This window comes from Schistocerca piceifrons, chromosome 6, assembly GCF_021461385.2.
Source record: "Schistocerca piceifrons isolate TAMUIC-IGC-003096 chromosome 6, iqSchPice1.1, whole genome shotgun sequence".
NCBI classification, from domain to species: domain Eukaryota; kingdom Metazoa; phylum Arthropoda; class Insecta; order Orthoptera; family Acrididae; genus Schistocerca; species Schistocerca piceifrons.
Window position 1 is genome coordinate 195,556,193 of NC_060143.1, and position 19,274 is coordinate 195,575,466.

Sequence of the window (19,274 nt, forward strand, 5' to 3'; positions counted from 1 at the left end):
ATAAAATCAGAGAGATTAGAGCCCACACAGAAGCATACCGACAATCCTATTTTCCACGAACAATACGAGACTGGAATAGAAAGGAGAACCGATAGAGGTACTCAGGGTAACCTCCGCCACACACCGTCAGGTGGCTTGCAGAGTGTGGATGTAGATGTAGATGTCCTTAGGTTAGTTAGGTTTAAGTAGTTCTAAGTTATAGGGGACTGATGACCTCAGAAGTTAAGTCCCATAGTGCTCAGAGCCATTTGAACCATTTTTGAACCAATGTTTCCCGGCAATGTTTCCGCCAATACATTTCAAGACTGCAAGTGTTTACAATGGTCACACTGTGGCCGCGAAATGGACGAACACGAAGTACCGGAAGTGAGTACGGCTTTCCTGCACTTCGCAATCCATAAGCAAAAAAGTTTGTGGGAAAAAGAAAAATCGGGTTCCGTCAATGCATTCCTTTTTAAGTGAATGAACTGCTTCCGAAACTATAAATCGTGAGTTGATGCCGGACATATACCTTTTCTAAAACAATTCTTTTCATAATCGGTGAGACCAGTACTAGTGTGAAACACTGCATACCTGTTACATCCAGACTGACAGTTATCGTTCAGTGTTTGACTAATGGTGATTCGTATAGAAGTTTGATACATCTTAATCTTCTGCTTTAAGCTCTTGTGTGATGCTTACATAAAAATAAATGTATTTCTGGATGGTATCCGCCCTGAGAAAAAGTTTTGTTTCTTTTATCCAGATATGTTTTGCAGAAGTCTCATTATCAGTGTTTTTTTCATTTTCTTTCTATTAATAATAGAATAATTTCTCTTATCTGTAGATATATAAATTGGTGAACTTACGAAAGTATTCACAAATTTGAAAACAGATAAATTCTTTTATATAGAAGGTGATCCCCTGCCCCTACATATGAGTTTTATGCAGCCCGTACTGCCTTCAAAAACGGCATGTAAGGTTTTAATATCCTCTCACTCGCTATATGCAAACAGCTAGTACTACAGAAAAAAATTAACTAGATCTTTTTATAGGAAATTTAATGTTTTTGAATTTTGCACTGGGATACGTTTTCACTGCGGACCATGGTTTTCGAGTTGTTCAAGAACAGCACGTTTGAGGGTCACTTTTGTATATGCTTCTTGAATAATTCGACAACTATGACCTGTATCGGAAGATTATCCCAGTACAAAATTTAAGTAGACTACTTTTTCTTTACTGTTTCTTTAAACTCAGTATTTTAAATACTACAGTATGCCATCTTAGGCACTGTATAACATTAAAACACTTGATAATGGCACTTTAAAGCCGAAATCATGATCGTGTAAATGTAACACTGCGACTAAAAAACACTCTAATGGTGATACTGACTCTAAAGAAATATATTATGACTGTGGCCCCACATTATGAAAAAAATTATTAAGTAGATTAAATTTCCTACGAAAAGGTCCTATTCATTTTTTCTCTAGGAGTAGTAGTTTGCACCTAACGAGTGAGGGGATATGAAAATCTCACGCGAGGTTTTTGAACGTGTTGTGGGTTGCATAAAAACCATAGGTAGGGGCAGATGAATCGGCCTGTTTGTGAAACGTAGGTGACATTTGTGTATGTGGGGAAAACACGGGATAAAAAGCTCCTCCTGAGCCCCTGGATAGATTTCAGTCAGACTTGGTGCACACTATCTGAAAAGAAATACTGTGGAATAAGATAAACCAACATCCTATTGGGGTAGTCCACAGCTCATGGTCTAGTGGCTAGCGTTGCTGGCCCTTGATCACGGGGTCCCAGGGTCAGGATTTTCTCTGCCCGGGGATGGGTGTTTGTGTTGTTCTCATCATTTCATGGCCATCCTCATCGTTCGTGACAATGGCTAGACTGGATTGCATATAAATTGGACTGTGTAGCAATTGGGACTTTGAACGGGAGCTGATGACCGCGCAGTTGAGCGCTCCACAAACCAAACTTCATCATCCTGTTGGGGTGGGGGTGATGGGGAAAGGTGGGAGAGGAGGAGATAGACAGAGAGAGAGAGGGGACAGGAGGAGATGGAGTAATATAAGACTGGAATAAATCCATTCCCGCGCAACGCCGTGTACTCAGTTTTTATTCTAATTTGACAGAGCACTTTACGTCAGTTGTGACATGATTAGTCGTTGTCCAGCTGAGCTAAAAGTCTTCAAGACGAACTTAAGGTAAATTCCAACTTTCTCCTTCGTTTTGAATTTTTAAAATGGTTTGTTTACTTTCCTGGCGTCGAAATCGATTGTAAGGGATTACATTTACATTTTTTGTTGTTGCTGTTGCCGGAAAAAAGAAATGAACCCATGGGATGGCGTGGTAGAGGAGGACAGGGGAGAGCGAAGGGGAGGGGAGAGGAAGAGGGAAAGGGGAGAGAGATGGGTGTGTGTGAGGGTGGGTGAGACACAACTAGAACTGACTGACGAGCTATTGTTTCCTGTTTCCGCGAAAAAGGAATATGTATTTTAAACGCACAGCGATTACGATTTATGCCGCCTCCAACGGGGCAAATAGGACAGAGAGTAGGGTCCTCTGTCAAGGGATTAGTGGATGAATCCCGGAACGCGAGGGCATTCAGCTAACGGGAGGACAGCTGCGCAGCGGCAGAGTCGGGATTTAAATGCCTGTCCTCTCGTGCGTCAATAGCGTAATGACCAGACGTCAGGGCGGCGAGTCGATAGTCCCGTACTGATGGCAGCCAATAACCGGGATTGGCTCGCCGGCCGGACCTGCTTCTGATAGACGGGCGCCGGCGGCGCGCGACCGCAGCGCGCACGCAGAATGGACGGACCTCTCGCTCTGCGCTCAAAACGCTGCGCTCAGCCGCCGCTGGCGCAATCACTTCGCAGCGTTCCGCGAAACGAACCTGACGTCGGCAAAGGCCGCAGCACGACTCGTTGCGACTCGCGACGGATTTACTGCAGTGGAGTGTCACGCACAGGGTCGCTTTTGGCTGATAGCCTCCTATCTTCTGTCGTGTGACATACCGCTCCTTTGGAAGGTACTTCAGAAGGAAAGTCGAGATAAAGCGCTGCCAGCACACGGGACGAGCTAGTTAACGTGATTTTGCGCTCTTAGCGTTCTCCATCGGAGTTGTCGGCTTGATTTGGCTAGCAAACAATACAACTTGTTCACGAAAATGGATTTACGTAAAATTCTTATGTTAGCTCTATTAACACCCACATTTCCTCCCTTGTCCACGTGCTAGTCGTATCGTTCTGTCTATGGTATACATAAGTAAAGACTTGAATGTCAGTGAACAAGTAATAAGACAAAAAGGAAAATCATTTGTTCGGGTCAGTGAGGACATCAGTTTATATACGTTCACCAAATTGATCAAAGTCACTCCTCACAGAGAACTCACTTATATTTATATACCATTAAGTATTGCAAAAATTATTTCTATTCATTTCGTAAGAAAGTCCCACAACCTTTTGGAAAAAATGAATTCTATTCAATACCTCCTCATTAGTTATGTGATCTACCCATCTAATCTTCAGCATTCTTCTGTAGCACCACATCAGCTACAGTAGCACATGGAAACAAACTTAAAACATCCTCAATTCGTGAGGCATCTTCACTGTATCCTTCAACTTGTAGCAGTTCAGCACCCACATTTTCTTCTTCTGCAGTCTGAGGTTCCTCTTCGTCAGTGTCCAGACCCAAGTTAATCAAATGGTTCAAATGGCTCCGAGCACTATGAGACTGAACATCCTAGGTCGTCAGTCTCCTAGACTTAGCACTAGTTAAACCTAACTAACCTAAGGACATCACACACAACCATGCCCGAGGCAGGATTCGAACCAGCAACCGTAGCAGCAGCGCGGTTCCGGACTGAAGTTCCTAGAACCGCTCGGCCACAGTGGCTGGCCCCAAGTAAATCAGTAAATTTTTAAACATTAAAGAGCCAAAAAAACTGCTACACCTGTACGTCCCCAGCGAGCACGCAGAAGTACCGCAACAAGACGTGGGATGAATTCGACTAATGTATGTAGTAGTGCTGGAGGGAATTAACACCATGAATCCTGCAGGGTTGTCCATAAATCCGTAAGAGTATGAGGGCGTGCAGCACGTTGCAAGGCATCCTATATACACTGTGTCCATGTCTGGGGAGTTTGGTGGCCAGCAGTGGTGCTTAAATTCGGAAGTGTGTTCCTGGAGACACTCTGTAGCAATTTTGAACGTGTGTCAGCGTCCAGACCCAAGTTAATCAAATGGTTCAAATGGCTCCGAGCACTATGAGACTGAACATCCTAGGTGAACGTGTGGTGTGTCGCATTGTCCTGCTGGAACGGCCCGAGTCCGTCGGAATGCACAATGGACATGAATGGATGCAGGTGATCAGAAAAGATGCTTTCGTACGTGTTACCTCTCAGAGTCGTATCTAGACGTATAAGGGGTTCCATGTCACTCCAACTGCACACGCCCCACACCATTACATAGCCTCCACCAGCTGCTGACATGCAGGCTAAACGGATTCATGATTTTGTCTCCGTACTCTTACACGTCCGAACGCTCGATACAATTTGAAACGAGACTCCAAGGGAACATGAGTCATCAACTGTCCAATGTCGGTGTAGGCGGGATCTGCTGTACTACTGATTTACTTCCCGTGTGTGTCTTGTGGAGGAGGTTAGAGTCGGGAACACGGCGCAAATTGTGAGGTCTCTCCGTGGTATAGCTAGTGCTTCGTGGCCCAACCCGTACCCATTCACCCTAGGCTATAGCTTCATTATAAGAGAATTTTGATTTTTTCCTTACAGTATTCTTGGGCTCTAATCACAGTTACGTTATTAATTTACATTTAATTGTAACAAATCTGAGACGCCCTGCTAAACCCGCAGGACAGGGAACGTAGTTTAAATTGTGGAAAGGGGCCAAAATAAGGGGCTGTCAGTTTCACTCGAACATATAACTTTGATTAAATAATAAACATTACAAGACCCCCAAAAAATTAAAAAAAAAACACACAGCTTTAATATGTGGAACTTGGTGGCTGAAAGGCACCTTAATTTAAAAACAGCTGAAGCCCCATTACTTAAAACGCAAGCATATTCAGAAATTTAAAAGGCAAGCTTTATCTTACAACAGTCTTTATTTAGGCTGAAGGCCCAAAGAATCTTACGCCTTAAGGGCAAAACAACCTTAATTTAATAAAAAAAATCGACTACAAGCCATACAAGTACAAACAACAAGAATAAATAAAAAAAGGCAGTACACCCAAGGGCGCTCAGATTTTCGAGGGTCGGTCTGGGATTCGAACACTAACGCTCGCTGAGGTGAGACAGGCAGTCGGGCCAACCATTCACGATCCGACGACAACCCAACCGACCGACAGTCAACGGACCAAGCGACAGGATAACTGTCGGGATCGGTGAGCCACGGACCTCGTAGCAATGGGAACAGCCCCTCACACTCCGACCGCGCTTGGACGCCGCAAACGGGCTCGGGCAGACACACGCCACGGAGACTTCCTCGCTGCTCCACGCCAACCAACCGACTGCCCGGGCCCGGAAACGGTGAAGGACCAAATATACGTCGGCCGATGAGACGACCAACCGAACGACCACCCAACGGTCGTCCCGTTCCAATCTTTCTCCTTCGGATAGTGGATGTGTGTCGCCAGCGGCCGGCGAGCATTGGCTGTCGGCGCCTCACCGGCGCTCCGTCCCGACTGCACTGCTGATCCGTCTCCAACTGACTGCCAGACACACGACGAACCGGAAATAGTATCGGTCGCTCCAGAGGTGGTACAACAGTGCACTTATCGATACGCGCTGCTGCTGCCGCTCACGGGCAAGTAAGGCAGGAAGTTAGCAACGCCAGTAAATTGAATAAGCAAGCGAGGCGGCACTACCGCAATAGAAGATGACAAACAATAAATGGGATAAACGCGAGCCGTGCACGGCTCAAAATCCTAACAAGAACGACACGTTTTTCATGAATCTTTAATATGCTCTTCCCTTAAAATGGACCACTCTGATGACACGCGAGCTACAACGCGATAGTAATTAAACACAAAAATTCTTTAACCACCAATTTGACGTTCCCCATAGCTTTATTACAGCAAATTGTACCAATTTATTACAACAAATCGTACCAATAACTACACGGCCTCGAGACATTCAATGTGCTGGTGCTTAGAAACAGCATATATTCTTCGAGTATAAGGTACAAGATAAAACCCTCCGAATATGGGCTTCTACGAATATGGGCTTCTACTGAACAAGGCCAGTACAATACAGCATCTTGTTTTCTGCGGGCCTCGAGCTTTCTTCTTGTGAAGTAGGGCGCGTTCATGTAGAGGCACGATGTTACAATGTTTATGTAAAAATAAATTTATTTTTGGATGGGATCCACTTCGAGAAAAACAATTTTTCTTCTTTTTATCCAGACATGTTCTGCAGAAGTCACATTATCATTTTTTTTTATTTTTTTCTATTCATAACAGGATAATTTCTCTTTACTATCTGTACATATATAAATTTCTGATCTTATGAAAATATTCACAAATTTGAAAACAGACCTGTTCTTTCACATACAAGGTGATTCACCTGCCCCTACAAATGGGTTTTATGCAACCCGCACTAACTTCAAAAATTACACGAAAGATTTTCATATTCTCTCACTTCGCTACGTGCAAACTGTTAACACTACAGAAAAAAGTTAACAGGGTCTTTTTGTAGGAAATATAATAGTTAAATTTCTTTCTTGGCCGCGCGGCTTTCCCCGTCGGGGGTTCGAGTCCTTCCTCGGGCATGTGTGTGTGTGTGTGTGTGTGTGTGTGTGTGTGTGTGTGTGTGTGTGTGTGTGTGTTGTCCTTAGCGTAAGTTAGATTAAGTAATGTGTAAGCTTAGGGACCGAAGACGTCAACAGTTTAGTCCTAAGATCTTACCACAAATTTCTAGTTTCCAAATTTCGTTCTGGGATACGTTTCCATCGGAGAGCATGCCTTTCGACTTATTCAAAAAAAGCGCTTTTGAAGGTTACTTTTGTACATTTTTCTTTAATAATTCGAAAACTATAGCTTGCTATTGCTTCTACTTTACGTGACACGTCGCCGAAATATCGCAAAACTTATTTCATGTTTCACATGACGAAATGGCTCCTCAACGTGAAATAGCAGGAAGCACCGTCACAAAACTCGAAAAGTACCACGTCAGGATTAGCTAACTCGTCTGGTGTGCCGACGGGTTAAGACCACTGCTCAACAACAGTAGCGCATTGTCAGAATAGAGGACATCATTAGAGCTACCTGCAGAGACAGTTCTGCTGCTGAACGGGTGACAGGTGGATCTGTGTGCGAGTGAAACGGCGCGCAAGTGGAAACGTACTCCACAGCTGAAGTACGCGGGACGGTACGATTCTTGTGGGCAAAACATATGAACCGCACACAGATTCACCGCGAAATTCTGGCGGTATTTGGACCAAATGACGTGCCTCGTCCAGCCACAGTGAAATGATGCAAACAATTCGACAAAGTCGTCACAGACGTGGGAGGCGCTGATCGCAAAGGAAGGCCGTCGACTTCGACCACAGATTCCAAAGTAATGGACGACGTGACTGACAACAATGAAAGATTTTCCAACGATGACGAAGTTCACACAGAGGTTCTCGAATGGCTCCGTGACGGAGGAGCGGATTTCTATCGTCGAAGAACTGAAAGATTGGTAGAATCTCCGATCCGTCGTTTACAGAGACTACCTTGAAAAAATGGTGAGATGTGTGTCATTTTTGAGTGTAGTGCAGCATACAGTAAAACGTACTCGGTCTGCCATATTAATGACAAAGTTACCTTATAATTTCCATTCGTAATTTCAGGGGTGTGTGAATTCGATGCTGTACGTTGGACGCCGTCGCCGTCGTCGTCGTCGTCATCGTTGTTGATTTGCAGTTCGAAGACTGAATTGATGCTCTCGAGTCTGTTTTGCAAACGATCAGCTCTTCTACATCTACATCCATACTCCACAAGCTACCTGACGGTGTGTGGCGGAGGGTACCTTGAGTACCTCTATTGGTTCTCCCTTCTATTCCAGTCTCGTAGTTCGTGGAAAGAAAGATTGTCGGTATGCCTCTGTGTGGGCTCTAATCTCTCTGATCTTCTGTACTAGTCCGTGGAAAATGATAATCCGTAAATTACTACGCAAAATTTGACTGCACAAAACTCCTAATAAACTACAGCTGACTCTCGATAATCCGAAGTTCAGGGGACGTGTACGATGTTCCAGTAATTGAGCGTTAGATTTAACGCGAATCTGACTGATCATGTGATGGAATCAGAAAAATGTCGAAATAAGAGTGCAAGTTGAAAAACGGTATTGTACTGTAGTTTCAGTAATATACGTACTTCTTCACAAAGGGAAGGGGAGAGTAACAGCTTGAACTCAAAATTATTTTTTTCCCTTTATTTGTTTATTTTAACACTAGCGACACGTCCCGGCTTCGCACGGGCCGGACTACTTCTCTTGTGTAGCGGTAGTAAATTATAGGGTAAGGTAAGGTGAATGGGCAGTAGTTTCCACAACTCGTAGTGTTTTATTTGAGCAAAGTAACAAGTTACTGTAATTCATTTTATTAAGCAGCTACATACGTATTACTTATTTCTGTCTTCTTATTATTTCCACCACTCGTAGTGGTAGGTGTTGTGGGTCGGCAGGAGAGCCAACACCTTAATAATAGGGGAAGCCGAAAGGCACGCGTTTTAGCTCACGCAGGCTGGCGTGAGGTCTGGAACAGGACAAGAAAATTAGAATTTAGAAAAACGGACGTGGCTGGTGGAATACTTAACTTTAATCTATTAATGGTGAACGTCGGTCTGACGGTACATGCATCACAAGATCAATAGCAACTGATAATGGCGCCTTGCTAGGTCGTAGCAATTGACGTAGCTGAAGGCTGTGCTAACTATCGTCTCAGCAAATGAGAGCGTATTTTGTCAGTGAACCATCGCTAGCAAAGTCGGTTGTATAACTGGGGCGAGTGCTAGGAAGTCTCTCTAGACCTGCCGTGTGGCGGCGCTCGATCTGCAATCACTGAGAGTGGCGACACGCGGGTCCGACGTATACTAACGGACCGCGGCCGATTTAAAGGCTACCACCTAGCAAGTGTGGTGTCTGGCGGTGACACCACAGTAGGTATACTTGAAGCTTACACAGAAAGATAATATTGCAATAGGTAAGGCAATTCTCCAGTAGCGGTAACGTGAGTTAACAATTCTTTTTTTTTTCCAGTCGTCAGTCTTCTGACTGATTTGATGCAGCCCGCCACGAATTCCTCTCCTGCTCAACCTTTTCATATCAGAGTAGAACCTGCTACCTACGTCCTAAAGTATTTTCTGGATGTATCCCAACCTTTCTCTTCGTCCACAGTGTTTACCATGCACAGCACCATTTAGTACCATGCAGGTTATTCCCTAGTGTCCTAACGGATGCCCTGTCATTCTGTCCCTTCTTCTTTTCAGTGTTTTCCGTGTATTCCTTTCATCTCCGATTCTGCGGAGAACCTCCTCATTCCTTAGCTTAACAATCAACCTAATTTTCAACATTCTTCTGTACCACCACATCTCAAATGCTTCTATTATCTTCTGTTATCTTCTATTCCTGTTTTCCCACAGTCCACTTCGCAGTATACGGAGGTGATAGCTCTTAATATCGTGTCTGACCTCCTTTTTCCCTGAGTAGTGTAGAAACTCGACGTGGCTAAACAAGTCGTTGGAAGTTCACTGCAGAAATATTGATCCATGCTGCCTCTATAGCCGTCCATAGCAGCAAAAGTGTTGCCGGTGCAGGATTTTGTGCATGAACTGAGCTCACTATTTTTAATATAAATTTAAATGCTGCTATTGACACCTCGAAACACTGCTTTTGTTTTCATTACGATTTTTTAATTTTGTGTTTATTTTGTCTCTAGCTTCACATCTACACATGGGATCTTTTTTATTCAAGGGAATCTTTTTGACGGCTGTTAAATCGCTCTATAGGTAATTGCTCCTTGTTGTTTATGGTGTTGATGGTGTGTTGTTATTGAGGAAATGTAATTCATCTGCGAAGTAGCGTATTACAAAACCTCATTTTGGCCAATTCTTGAGCATTGCACGGTATGCTGATAAGTGAGTCCCTGACCAGGTAGGAATAATACCGAAGAGACGACATAAGCGGAAGAATCTGTGTGTAGAGGCGCGTGAAAGCAGAGCACAGCAGTTACCATGGCGGAAGCCTTCTTTCGCAGTGAACCGGTCCGACAAGTACCGCTTCGTAAGAATATCAGTCAAGGCCGAGCAGTCGGCCAGGAAGTACACGCCTTGCGCTCTTCCAGCCACGAGTAACCAAACACTTGTACTAATTTCCAGCTTCGAAACACGGGAAATCGATAAAATATCCTGAAATGAAATGGGTGTGGGGGGATGAAATCAATGAAGGTATAATGGCATTAAAGAAATAGTTTTAAGAAATTCTCTATACTTTCGAACACTGCAAACAGATGTCAGTTGGACAGGTAGCAAAACCAAAGAAGATCGGAACAATTGGTCAGACCACTGGAAAAGAAATTGTTCTGAGACAAGGGCAAGAAGAAAGTATAGAACACTGAAATGCTCCAGTACAACGCTTCCAGCAGTAGCGCCCACACGTGAATATGGCGGCAGCGTAAGCCGCGGCCCAACACCAGATCTCTCTCTCCCGTGGCTCACTTCTCATATACTCCATAGTTGAAGAGAGAAGCAACAGCAACGCTGATAACTGGCCAAGCGTGGAGCAATATACGGATACCCCAATAGTGAAACTTCTTTATTATATTTTTACTTAAGCTTAAATAACTGGGAAGGTGAAACTTCTTAATTTAATTCTGAAACTGCTGAGTGAAACTGAACGTAATGTCACTTTGCTGTATTTTTATCATTTCAACACTGACCTACAGAATTTTCCCTGACAAATACTGCTCAAAGTTATTCTATTCATTTATGACCCACAGTATACAACGATACGCAATCTGACAGCTGAAATAATTAACACAGAAGAATGGCCCCGAATTAGAAGAGATCCTAACAGTAACACTTACCTCATAGAAAATCTTCATTACATGAAGTACAGCGATACAGCAAGTACCAATGCAGCCAGCTAAATAGAAGATTCTGACTACTGTAGGCTCTAACTACTAATAGGCATGTGGTTAGCAAAGGAAAGATTTTGTTGCAGAGCAAACAATCTATTTAGCAAATTTTATCTTAATGTGATATCCAGTTCAAAAATATATATAATCGTCCGTGACATAGAGTTCCAAAATTACATAATCGTTACAATATTACATTTCCATGAAGGACCCATGTCTAGATCATCTGCTTGCGCTAACACTTGAGACCTCTAACCTCCATCACTGTTAGGCAAACGTGGGAACTGGAATACGTAAACATCATTGGCCTTTTGCCACTTCGCACTCAGGGGGTTCATTGTCAGTGTCAGTAATAATGAGATGATAGTAATTATTCAACTATATCAATCATGGTGCTTCTCAAGTATTTTTATAGATACTGAACCAGATTTCAGTTAAATATATTTTCAGATTTGGCTGTCCACTGTCACTTGTTGCATATTGCTCCGAAATTACGCTTTTGTTTTTCCTCCCCATAGGTGCTACAAAGAGCGGAAAAATAAGTGCCACATCATCTGGATTTACATCTCATCTGAGGTCTAAGAAATTTCTTCTTCTGCACTTTCCGCATTACACCAGTTGTGGCCTTTTACAGTTCCCATCTTTTTCTTGTTCTGCCAACATCTCCTCTCTCTTTCGGTTTAAAGTTCATCTGACTGGGTAGTCTATCTGCATACATTCTTTGTAGATGTTCATTTTCCATTTCTTTTTGTTTTCGTTCAGTTTTTCCTTCACATTTAGATTTTCACCTCCTTACGAATATCTTCATTTCGTATTTTACCCATTCTTCATCACTTCATCAGTTCACCACTCTAAGAAATCTCATAGACAGGATTCTTATATTTACTTTCCTTGTCTTTCATTCAATACGAACGATTCACTTCCAAATAAAAGGATTGGCAATGCAAATGACTGATAAAATTTCAGTCACGTTTCCTTACGTGTTTTATGCTTTAAAGTTGTATTAATTGTTCCACAGATACTTCCCAATCTATTCACCTTAACCTTAATATCTTCCTCGTAATCTTACGATATTTTACATCCAAGATAATTACAATATTATACCTGTTCCATTCGGGTGTGCAGCCGCTAGAATTCTTCTTCTTCTAATATTTCGGCCGTATAACGTTCAGCCACCTTCAGAGTGAGCCGCAAGACTGCCGCTCCAGTGCTCGCTTCGTCCCTTTATACTCGTGTACCGCGCAACTACGCATCCGGCCACAGATGCAAGTGCGCTAGAAACGTTGGTCGGCGGCAGAGACGTGTTCAAAAATGTTCAAATGGGTGTGAAATCTTGTGGGACATAACTGCTAACGTCATCAGTCCCTAAGCTTACACACCAGTTAACCTAAATTAACCTAAGGACAAACACACACACACACACACACACACACACACACACACACACACACACCCATGCCCGAGGGAGGACTCGAACCTCCGCCGGGACCAGCCGCACAGTGCATGAGGCAGAGGCGTGCACAATGCGCGAGTTACATCTCTGACTCGCCAGTCGATCTGTGTTGGCATGTCGATTTATCATTGTGAGCTGTACTGTGATGGCGCCTTTGTGAGCGCCGGATTACAAGATTTATCAAGGTTGAAACCACTCTCTCTATTAGTTCAATTCGACATCATGCGAATTTCAATTGCCTCCTTGACTATCGAGTCCCAAAAAGATGATGTAGTTGCCAAAATTTCGACGTTGTCATACAACATACTGTGACCCGTGTCAATACAGTGCTCTGCCACTGCCGACTTGTTAGGATGTAAAAGTCGTGTGTACCTCCGGTGTTCAGTACATCTTTCTTGGACAGCACGAGTTGTTTGTCCAATGTAAGTAAGGCCACATTCACATTGAATTTTGTAAACTCCAGATTTTCGGAGCAGCAAATCATCTTTGACGGAGCCCACGAGCGCAGATGTCTTGGGTGGAGGACGAAAAATCACTTTTACTTTGTGTCTGCTGAGAATCTGTCCTATTTTTGACGAGAGGCTACCCACATACGGCAGGAAGGCCATCGATTTAAAGGTTTCTTCGTCTTCTTGTGTGCGTCTCTGCCGACGACCAACGTCTCTGGCCCACTTGCATCTGTGGCCGCATGCGCAGTTGCGCGGTACACGAGTATAAAGGGACGAAGCGAGCACTGGAGCGGCAGTCTTGCGGCTCATTCTGAAGATGGCTGAACGTTATACGGCAGAAATATTAGAAGAAGAAGAAGAAGAAGAAGGCGGCTGCACACCCGAAACTTAATGGAACAGTCTTTGCGCCGTCAAACCCTAAGATACACAATATTATACCGGTTAAATTGTTTTTTCATTAGTAACTATATTAGTTCTCACTGAATATTTTCCACAAGATGCCATTACCATAGATTTACTAGAAAACGTTTTCATATTATATTTTATTTAGCTCATAAATTTCTTTATAATGAGTCTCTTTAGAAAAAAAATCAGTGCAAGGTAATGAGCATATAGGAGTTATTATCTTAGCTTCACTGAATTGTGTAGTTGTACACCAGGTACTACACACTATTCTTCTCTCTCTCTCTCTCTCTCTCTCTCTCTCTCTCTCTCTCTCTTCCTTCTTCCCCTAACACTCCTCTCCCGCACCCTCATTCTGTTTTGATTTTGCATTGTTGTTGTTGTTGTTGTGGTCTTCAGTCCTGAGACTGGTTTGATGCAGCTCTCCATGCTACTCTATCCTGTGCAAGCCTCATCATCTCCCAGTACCTACTGCAGCCTACATCCTTCTGAGTCTGCTTAGTGTATTCATCTCTTGGTCTTCCACGCTGCCCTCCAATGCTGCCCTGATCGCTTGATGCCTCAGAACATGTCCTACCAACCAGTCCCTTCTTCTTGTCAAGTTGTGCCACAAACTCCTCTTCTCCCCAATCCTATTCAATACTTCCTCATTAGTTATGTGATCTACCCATCTAATCTTCAGCATTCTTCTGTAGCACCACATTTCGAAAGCTTCTATTCTCTTCTTGTCCAAACTATTTATCGTCCATGTTTCACTTCCATACATGGCTACACTCCATACAAATACTTTCAGAAACGACTTCCTGGCAAGTCTATACTCGATGTTAACAAATTTCTCTTCTTCAGAAGCGCCTTCCTTGCCATTGCCATTCTACAGGCATTTATAGAGGTATCAATCCTCTCCTTTTTAATGACCAACAACTCTACAAAACTTCTCTTCCTATCAACATTAATGATAGGAACGATCTTGTCCATTTCATCAAATTCCTGATTTGGGGTTTGAATAGGACTTGAGATCAACTTACTTTCATTTATTCCGCTTCTAACAAGAAATAAGAATATAATGTTAAATGACTCATCAATTAAATTTTTTATTGTCCAAGCAATAACATCGACAATAATATTATTTTCAATTTTGTTGATTCAGATAAAGTACCCAATAGGATGGGAACAGAATTTATCACCTCAATAATAATCAGATCCAGATTATTATTAATGATTGGAGCTGCACCCTTTCATTTCTGATTTCCAGAAGTCATAGGTGCTTCAAGCTGAAATAACTGTCTACATTTTGCATTAGCACTAGCTTTTTCTTGCGGGCTGGACAGTACTGAGGCGTTGCTGACTGGATACGTGCTTTGTGTTCCCGCAGCGAGCAAGCCGTGCGTGATGGCGGCCACGGTGGTGGGCCTGCTGGTCATCATCCTGGTGATCGCGCTGCCCATAGCGCTGCAGGACGACTACTCGGCCTACGAGTCGCTGGCGGGTCGGCCCGTCCCCCCAGAGGTGGCCGCGCTGCTCAAGTCGTCGCCGCTCATCGACGGGTGAGTTCCAGCACTACTGTAGCGAGCTGTCTTGTCTGCTCTGCCGCGTTGCACGTAGTCGCATTCTGAAGTTTTTAGAGAACCAAATAATCCTCTATAAATACGTCACACCAAAAGAAATGCAAAAAATGGTTGGCTCTGAGCACTATGGGACTTAACATCTGAGGTCATCAGTCCCCTAGAACTTAAAACTACTTAAACCTAACTAACCTAAGGACATCACACATATCCATGCCCGAGGCAGGATTCGAACCTGCGACCGTAGCGGTTGCGCGGTTCTAGACTGAAGCGCCTAGAACCGCTCGGCCACATCGGCCGGCCAAAAGAAATGCACACTATTTTTTTTTAAATCCATCTTGTATTCTACATGTTTGAAAGTTTTACAGTTTGTAGATACATCCTTTAGGAACAATATTTTCATTTCTCCACATAATTTCCATCCCTCTCAACTGCCTTACGCCATCTTGGAACCAGCGCCTGTATACCCACATGGTAAAATTCTGCACCAACCTGTTGGAGCCACTGTTTGGCAGCGTGCACAAGGGAGTCATCCTCTTCAAACCTTGTTCGACGTAGAGAGTCTTTCAGTTTCCCAAAGGGATGATAGTCACATGGAGCCAGTTCAGGACTGTTAGACGGGTGCTTCAGTGTTGTCCATCCGAGTTTTATTATCGCTTCCATGGTTTTTTGACTGACATGTGGCCGTGCATTGTCGTGCAGCAGCAAAACACCCTGCTTTTGCCGATGTGGTCGAACACGACTCAGTCGAGCTCAAAGTTTCTTCAGTGTCGTCACACATGCATCAGAATTTATGGTGGTTCCACTTGGCATAATGTCCACAAACAAGAGTCCTTCGGAATCGAAAAACACCGTAGCCATAACTTTTCCAGCAAAAGGTGTGGTTTCGAACTTTTTTTTCTTGAGTGAATTTGCATGATGCCACTCCATTGATTGCCTCTTCGTCTCTGGTGAAAAATGATGGAGCCGTGTTTCACCACCCGTCACAATTCTTCCAAGAAATTCATCTCCACCATCCTCGTACTGTTCCAAAGTTCGCTGCATACCGTTTTTCTTGTTTCTTTGTGAGCCACTGCCAACATCCTGGGAACCCACCTGGCAGAAATCTTTTTTAACGCCAACACTTTCAGTTTTCTGCAAACACTTCCTTCCCCTATCCCAACGTAGCGTGACAATTCGTTTGCTGTGATGGGTCTGTCAGCAGTCACCAGTTCCTTAACTTTCTGCACATTATCTGAAGTGTGTGCAGTACAAGGCCTGCCGCTGCGGGGACAATCCTCAATATTGCCGTCCCCGCTTTCATCACGTAACCTGCTTGCCCCCGACTAACTGTACTGCGATCAACAGCAGCATGCCCATACACCTTTTTCAACCTCTTGTGGATGTTCCCCACTGTCTCGTTTTCACAGCGCAGGAATTCTATGACTGCACGTTGCTTCTGACGAACGTCAAGTGTAGCAGCCATTTGAAGACATGCTGTGACGGCGCCACTCACGGGAACATGTTGAACTAAGTTTGAAAACAAGCGGGAAGGATGTTTCTACAGACTGTAACACTTTCACACATGCAGAATGAAAACTGTACTTTTACAAAAATAGTGTGCATTTCTTTTGGAGTGACCCTCGGATTAACAAGAGTTTCCCAGTCTGGCATCTTGCGAAATTCGTCTCGCTCTGTTCGTTCATGAAGCCCAGAAAGCCGAGGACAAAGCTGCCCTCGTTATCCCGTGTTCCTCGGCTTCACGAAGGCATTAGGAACAGTCCCTTACTGTTACATAATAAATAAAATGCGAGTTTACCATTGTCGGATTGTATTTGTGACTTCATTCAGGACTTTGCAGGTGTAAGAGGGGCGTCCAATAAGTAATGCAACCCATTACTTTTCTCGGCTAATTTCTGTTGGAAAAAATGCGGAATTTGTTGTGGAACACCGTGGACTACTTCCGCTTCAGTCCATATAGTTTCATGAACTTCCGATACACGGCGGCGCTATCCAAAGTCTTCAGAGTGGCATCGGTAACGGATGTGCACCTCAAGCAGAGATCTGTAACTGAGTTTCTTTCGGTGGAAAGCCAGAGCATCACAGACTTTCGCAGGCGATTGCAGAATATTTACAGAGACCTGGCAGCGGATAGACGCACGGTACGTCGTTGAGCCAGGCGTCGGTCATCATTGCAACAAGGGGCGCAAAACTGTCCAGTCTCCCGCGTGCCGGCCGCCCGCACTCAACTGCGACTCCTGCAGTGTTGCAACGTGCGGACACTCTCATTCGAGGTGATAGACGGATCACCAACAAGCATCTTGCTATACACCTGGACGTCCCTGTTGGTAGTACCAACACACTCGTCCACCAGCTGGGGTACTCAAAGGTGTCTGCCCACTGGGTTCCTCGCCACCTAATAGGAGACCATAAACAGCAACAGGGGACCATTGGTGCGGAATTGCTTGCGCTTTACGAGACTGATTGACGATGTTCGACAAAAAACTTTCACAAAGGCGATGAAATATTAGTTCATCACTTCGAAACGGAATCTGCAATCCATGGCTCGACACCACCGCTCCTCCGAAGAAAACGCCCAGAGCCGCACCCTCAACCGGTAAAGTCATGGTGCCTTTCTGTAACTCTGAAGGGGTTATTCCGGTTGATGTACTCCCTCGTGGTGCAAAGATCAACTCTAAAGTCTACCAAAGTCCAAAGGATTGTAACAGGGTACAGGTCATTCCCGTTTTCAAGAAGGGACGTCGAACAGATGTGCAGAACTATAGACCTATATCTCTAGCGTCGTTCAGTTGTAGAATTTTGGAACATATATTATGTTCGAGTATAATGACTTTTCAGGAGACTTGAAATCTACTCTGTAGGAATCAGCACTGGTTTCGAAAAAGACGATCGTGTCAAACCCAGCTCGCGCTATTTGTCCACGAGAATCAGAGGGCCATAGACACGGGTTCACAGGTAGATGCCGTGTTTCTTGACTTCCGCAAGGCGTTCGATATTGTTACCCACAGTCGTTTAATGAACAAAGTAAGAGCATATGGACTATCAGACCAATTGTGTGATTCGATTGAAGAGTTCCTAGATAACAAAATGCAGCATGTCTTTCTCAATGGAGAGAAGTCTTCCGAAGTAAGAGTGATTTCAGGTGTGCCGCAGGGGAGTGTCGTAGGACCGATGCTATTCACAATATACATAAATGACCTTGTGGATAACATCGGAAGTTCACTGAAGCTTTTTGAGGATGATGCTGTAGTATATCGAGAGGTTGTAACAATGGAAAATTGTACTGAAATGCAGGAGCATCTCCGACGAATTGATGCATGGTGCAGGGAATTGCAACTGAATCTCAATTTAGACAAGTGTAATGTGCTGCGAATACATAGAAAGAAAGATCATTTATCATTTAGCTACAATATAGCAGGTCAGCAACTGGAAGCAGTTATTTCCATAAATTATCTGGGAGTAGGCATTAGGAGTGATTTAAAACTGGAATAATCATATAAAGTTGATTGTCGGTAAAGCAGATGCCAGACTGAGATTCATCGGAAGAATCCTAAGGAAATGCAATCCGAATTAAAGGAAGTAGGTTGGAGTACGCTTGTTCGCCCACTGCTTGAATACTGCTCAGCAGTGTGGGATCCGTACCAGATAGGGTTGATAGAAGAGATAGAGAAGATCCAACAGAGAGCAGCGCGCTTCGTTACAGGATCATTTAGTAATCGCGAAAGTGTTACGGAAATGATGGATAAACTCCAGTGGAAGACTATGCAGGAGAGACGCTCAGTAGCTCGGTACGGGCTTTTGTTAAAGTTTCGAGAACATACCTCCACCGAGGAGTCAAGCTGTATATTGCTCCCTCCTACGTATATCTCGCGAAGAGACCATGAGGATAAAATAAGAGATTAGAGCCCACACAGAGGCATACCGACAATCTTTCTTTCCACGAACAATACGACACTGGAATGGAAGGGAGAACCGATAGAGGTACTCAAAGTACCCTCTGCCACACACCGTCAGGTAGCTTGCGGAGTATGGATGTAGATGTAGATATTACTCTCAGGAAACTGAAGAAATGGCTTCAGCGTGTTCGACACCAAAAAATTCAAACTAACTTCTCATTGTCCATGACAATGCAAGGCTCCCGAGAGGAGCTCACAAAAGTTCGTTGGACCGTTGTTTCTCGTCCACCCTCAGCTAGGATCTCGCACCTTCCGATTTCCATCTGTTTGGTCCAATGAAGAACGCACTCCGCGGGACGTAGTAGGTGGATATTAAGGAGGATTTTCA

The 19,274-nt window shown here is 44.0% G+C and overlaps 1 protein-coding gene across 1 annotated transcript in view; it reads left to right on the forward strand.

Moving 5' to 3' along the window:
* Positions 1–19,274, forward strand: part of LOC124802719 (dipeptidase 1-like) — a 518,352-nt gene that overhangs the window by 168,268 nt on the left and 330,810 nt on the right. Inside the window, exon 2 of the mRNA XM_047263687.1 lies at positions 14,801–14,972. Coding sequence (XP_047119643.1) covers positions 14,801–14,972 — 172 coding nt within the window. The remainder of the gene's footprint in view (positions 1–14,800; positions 14,973–19,274) is intronic.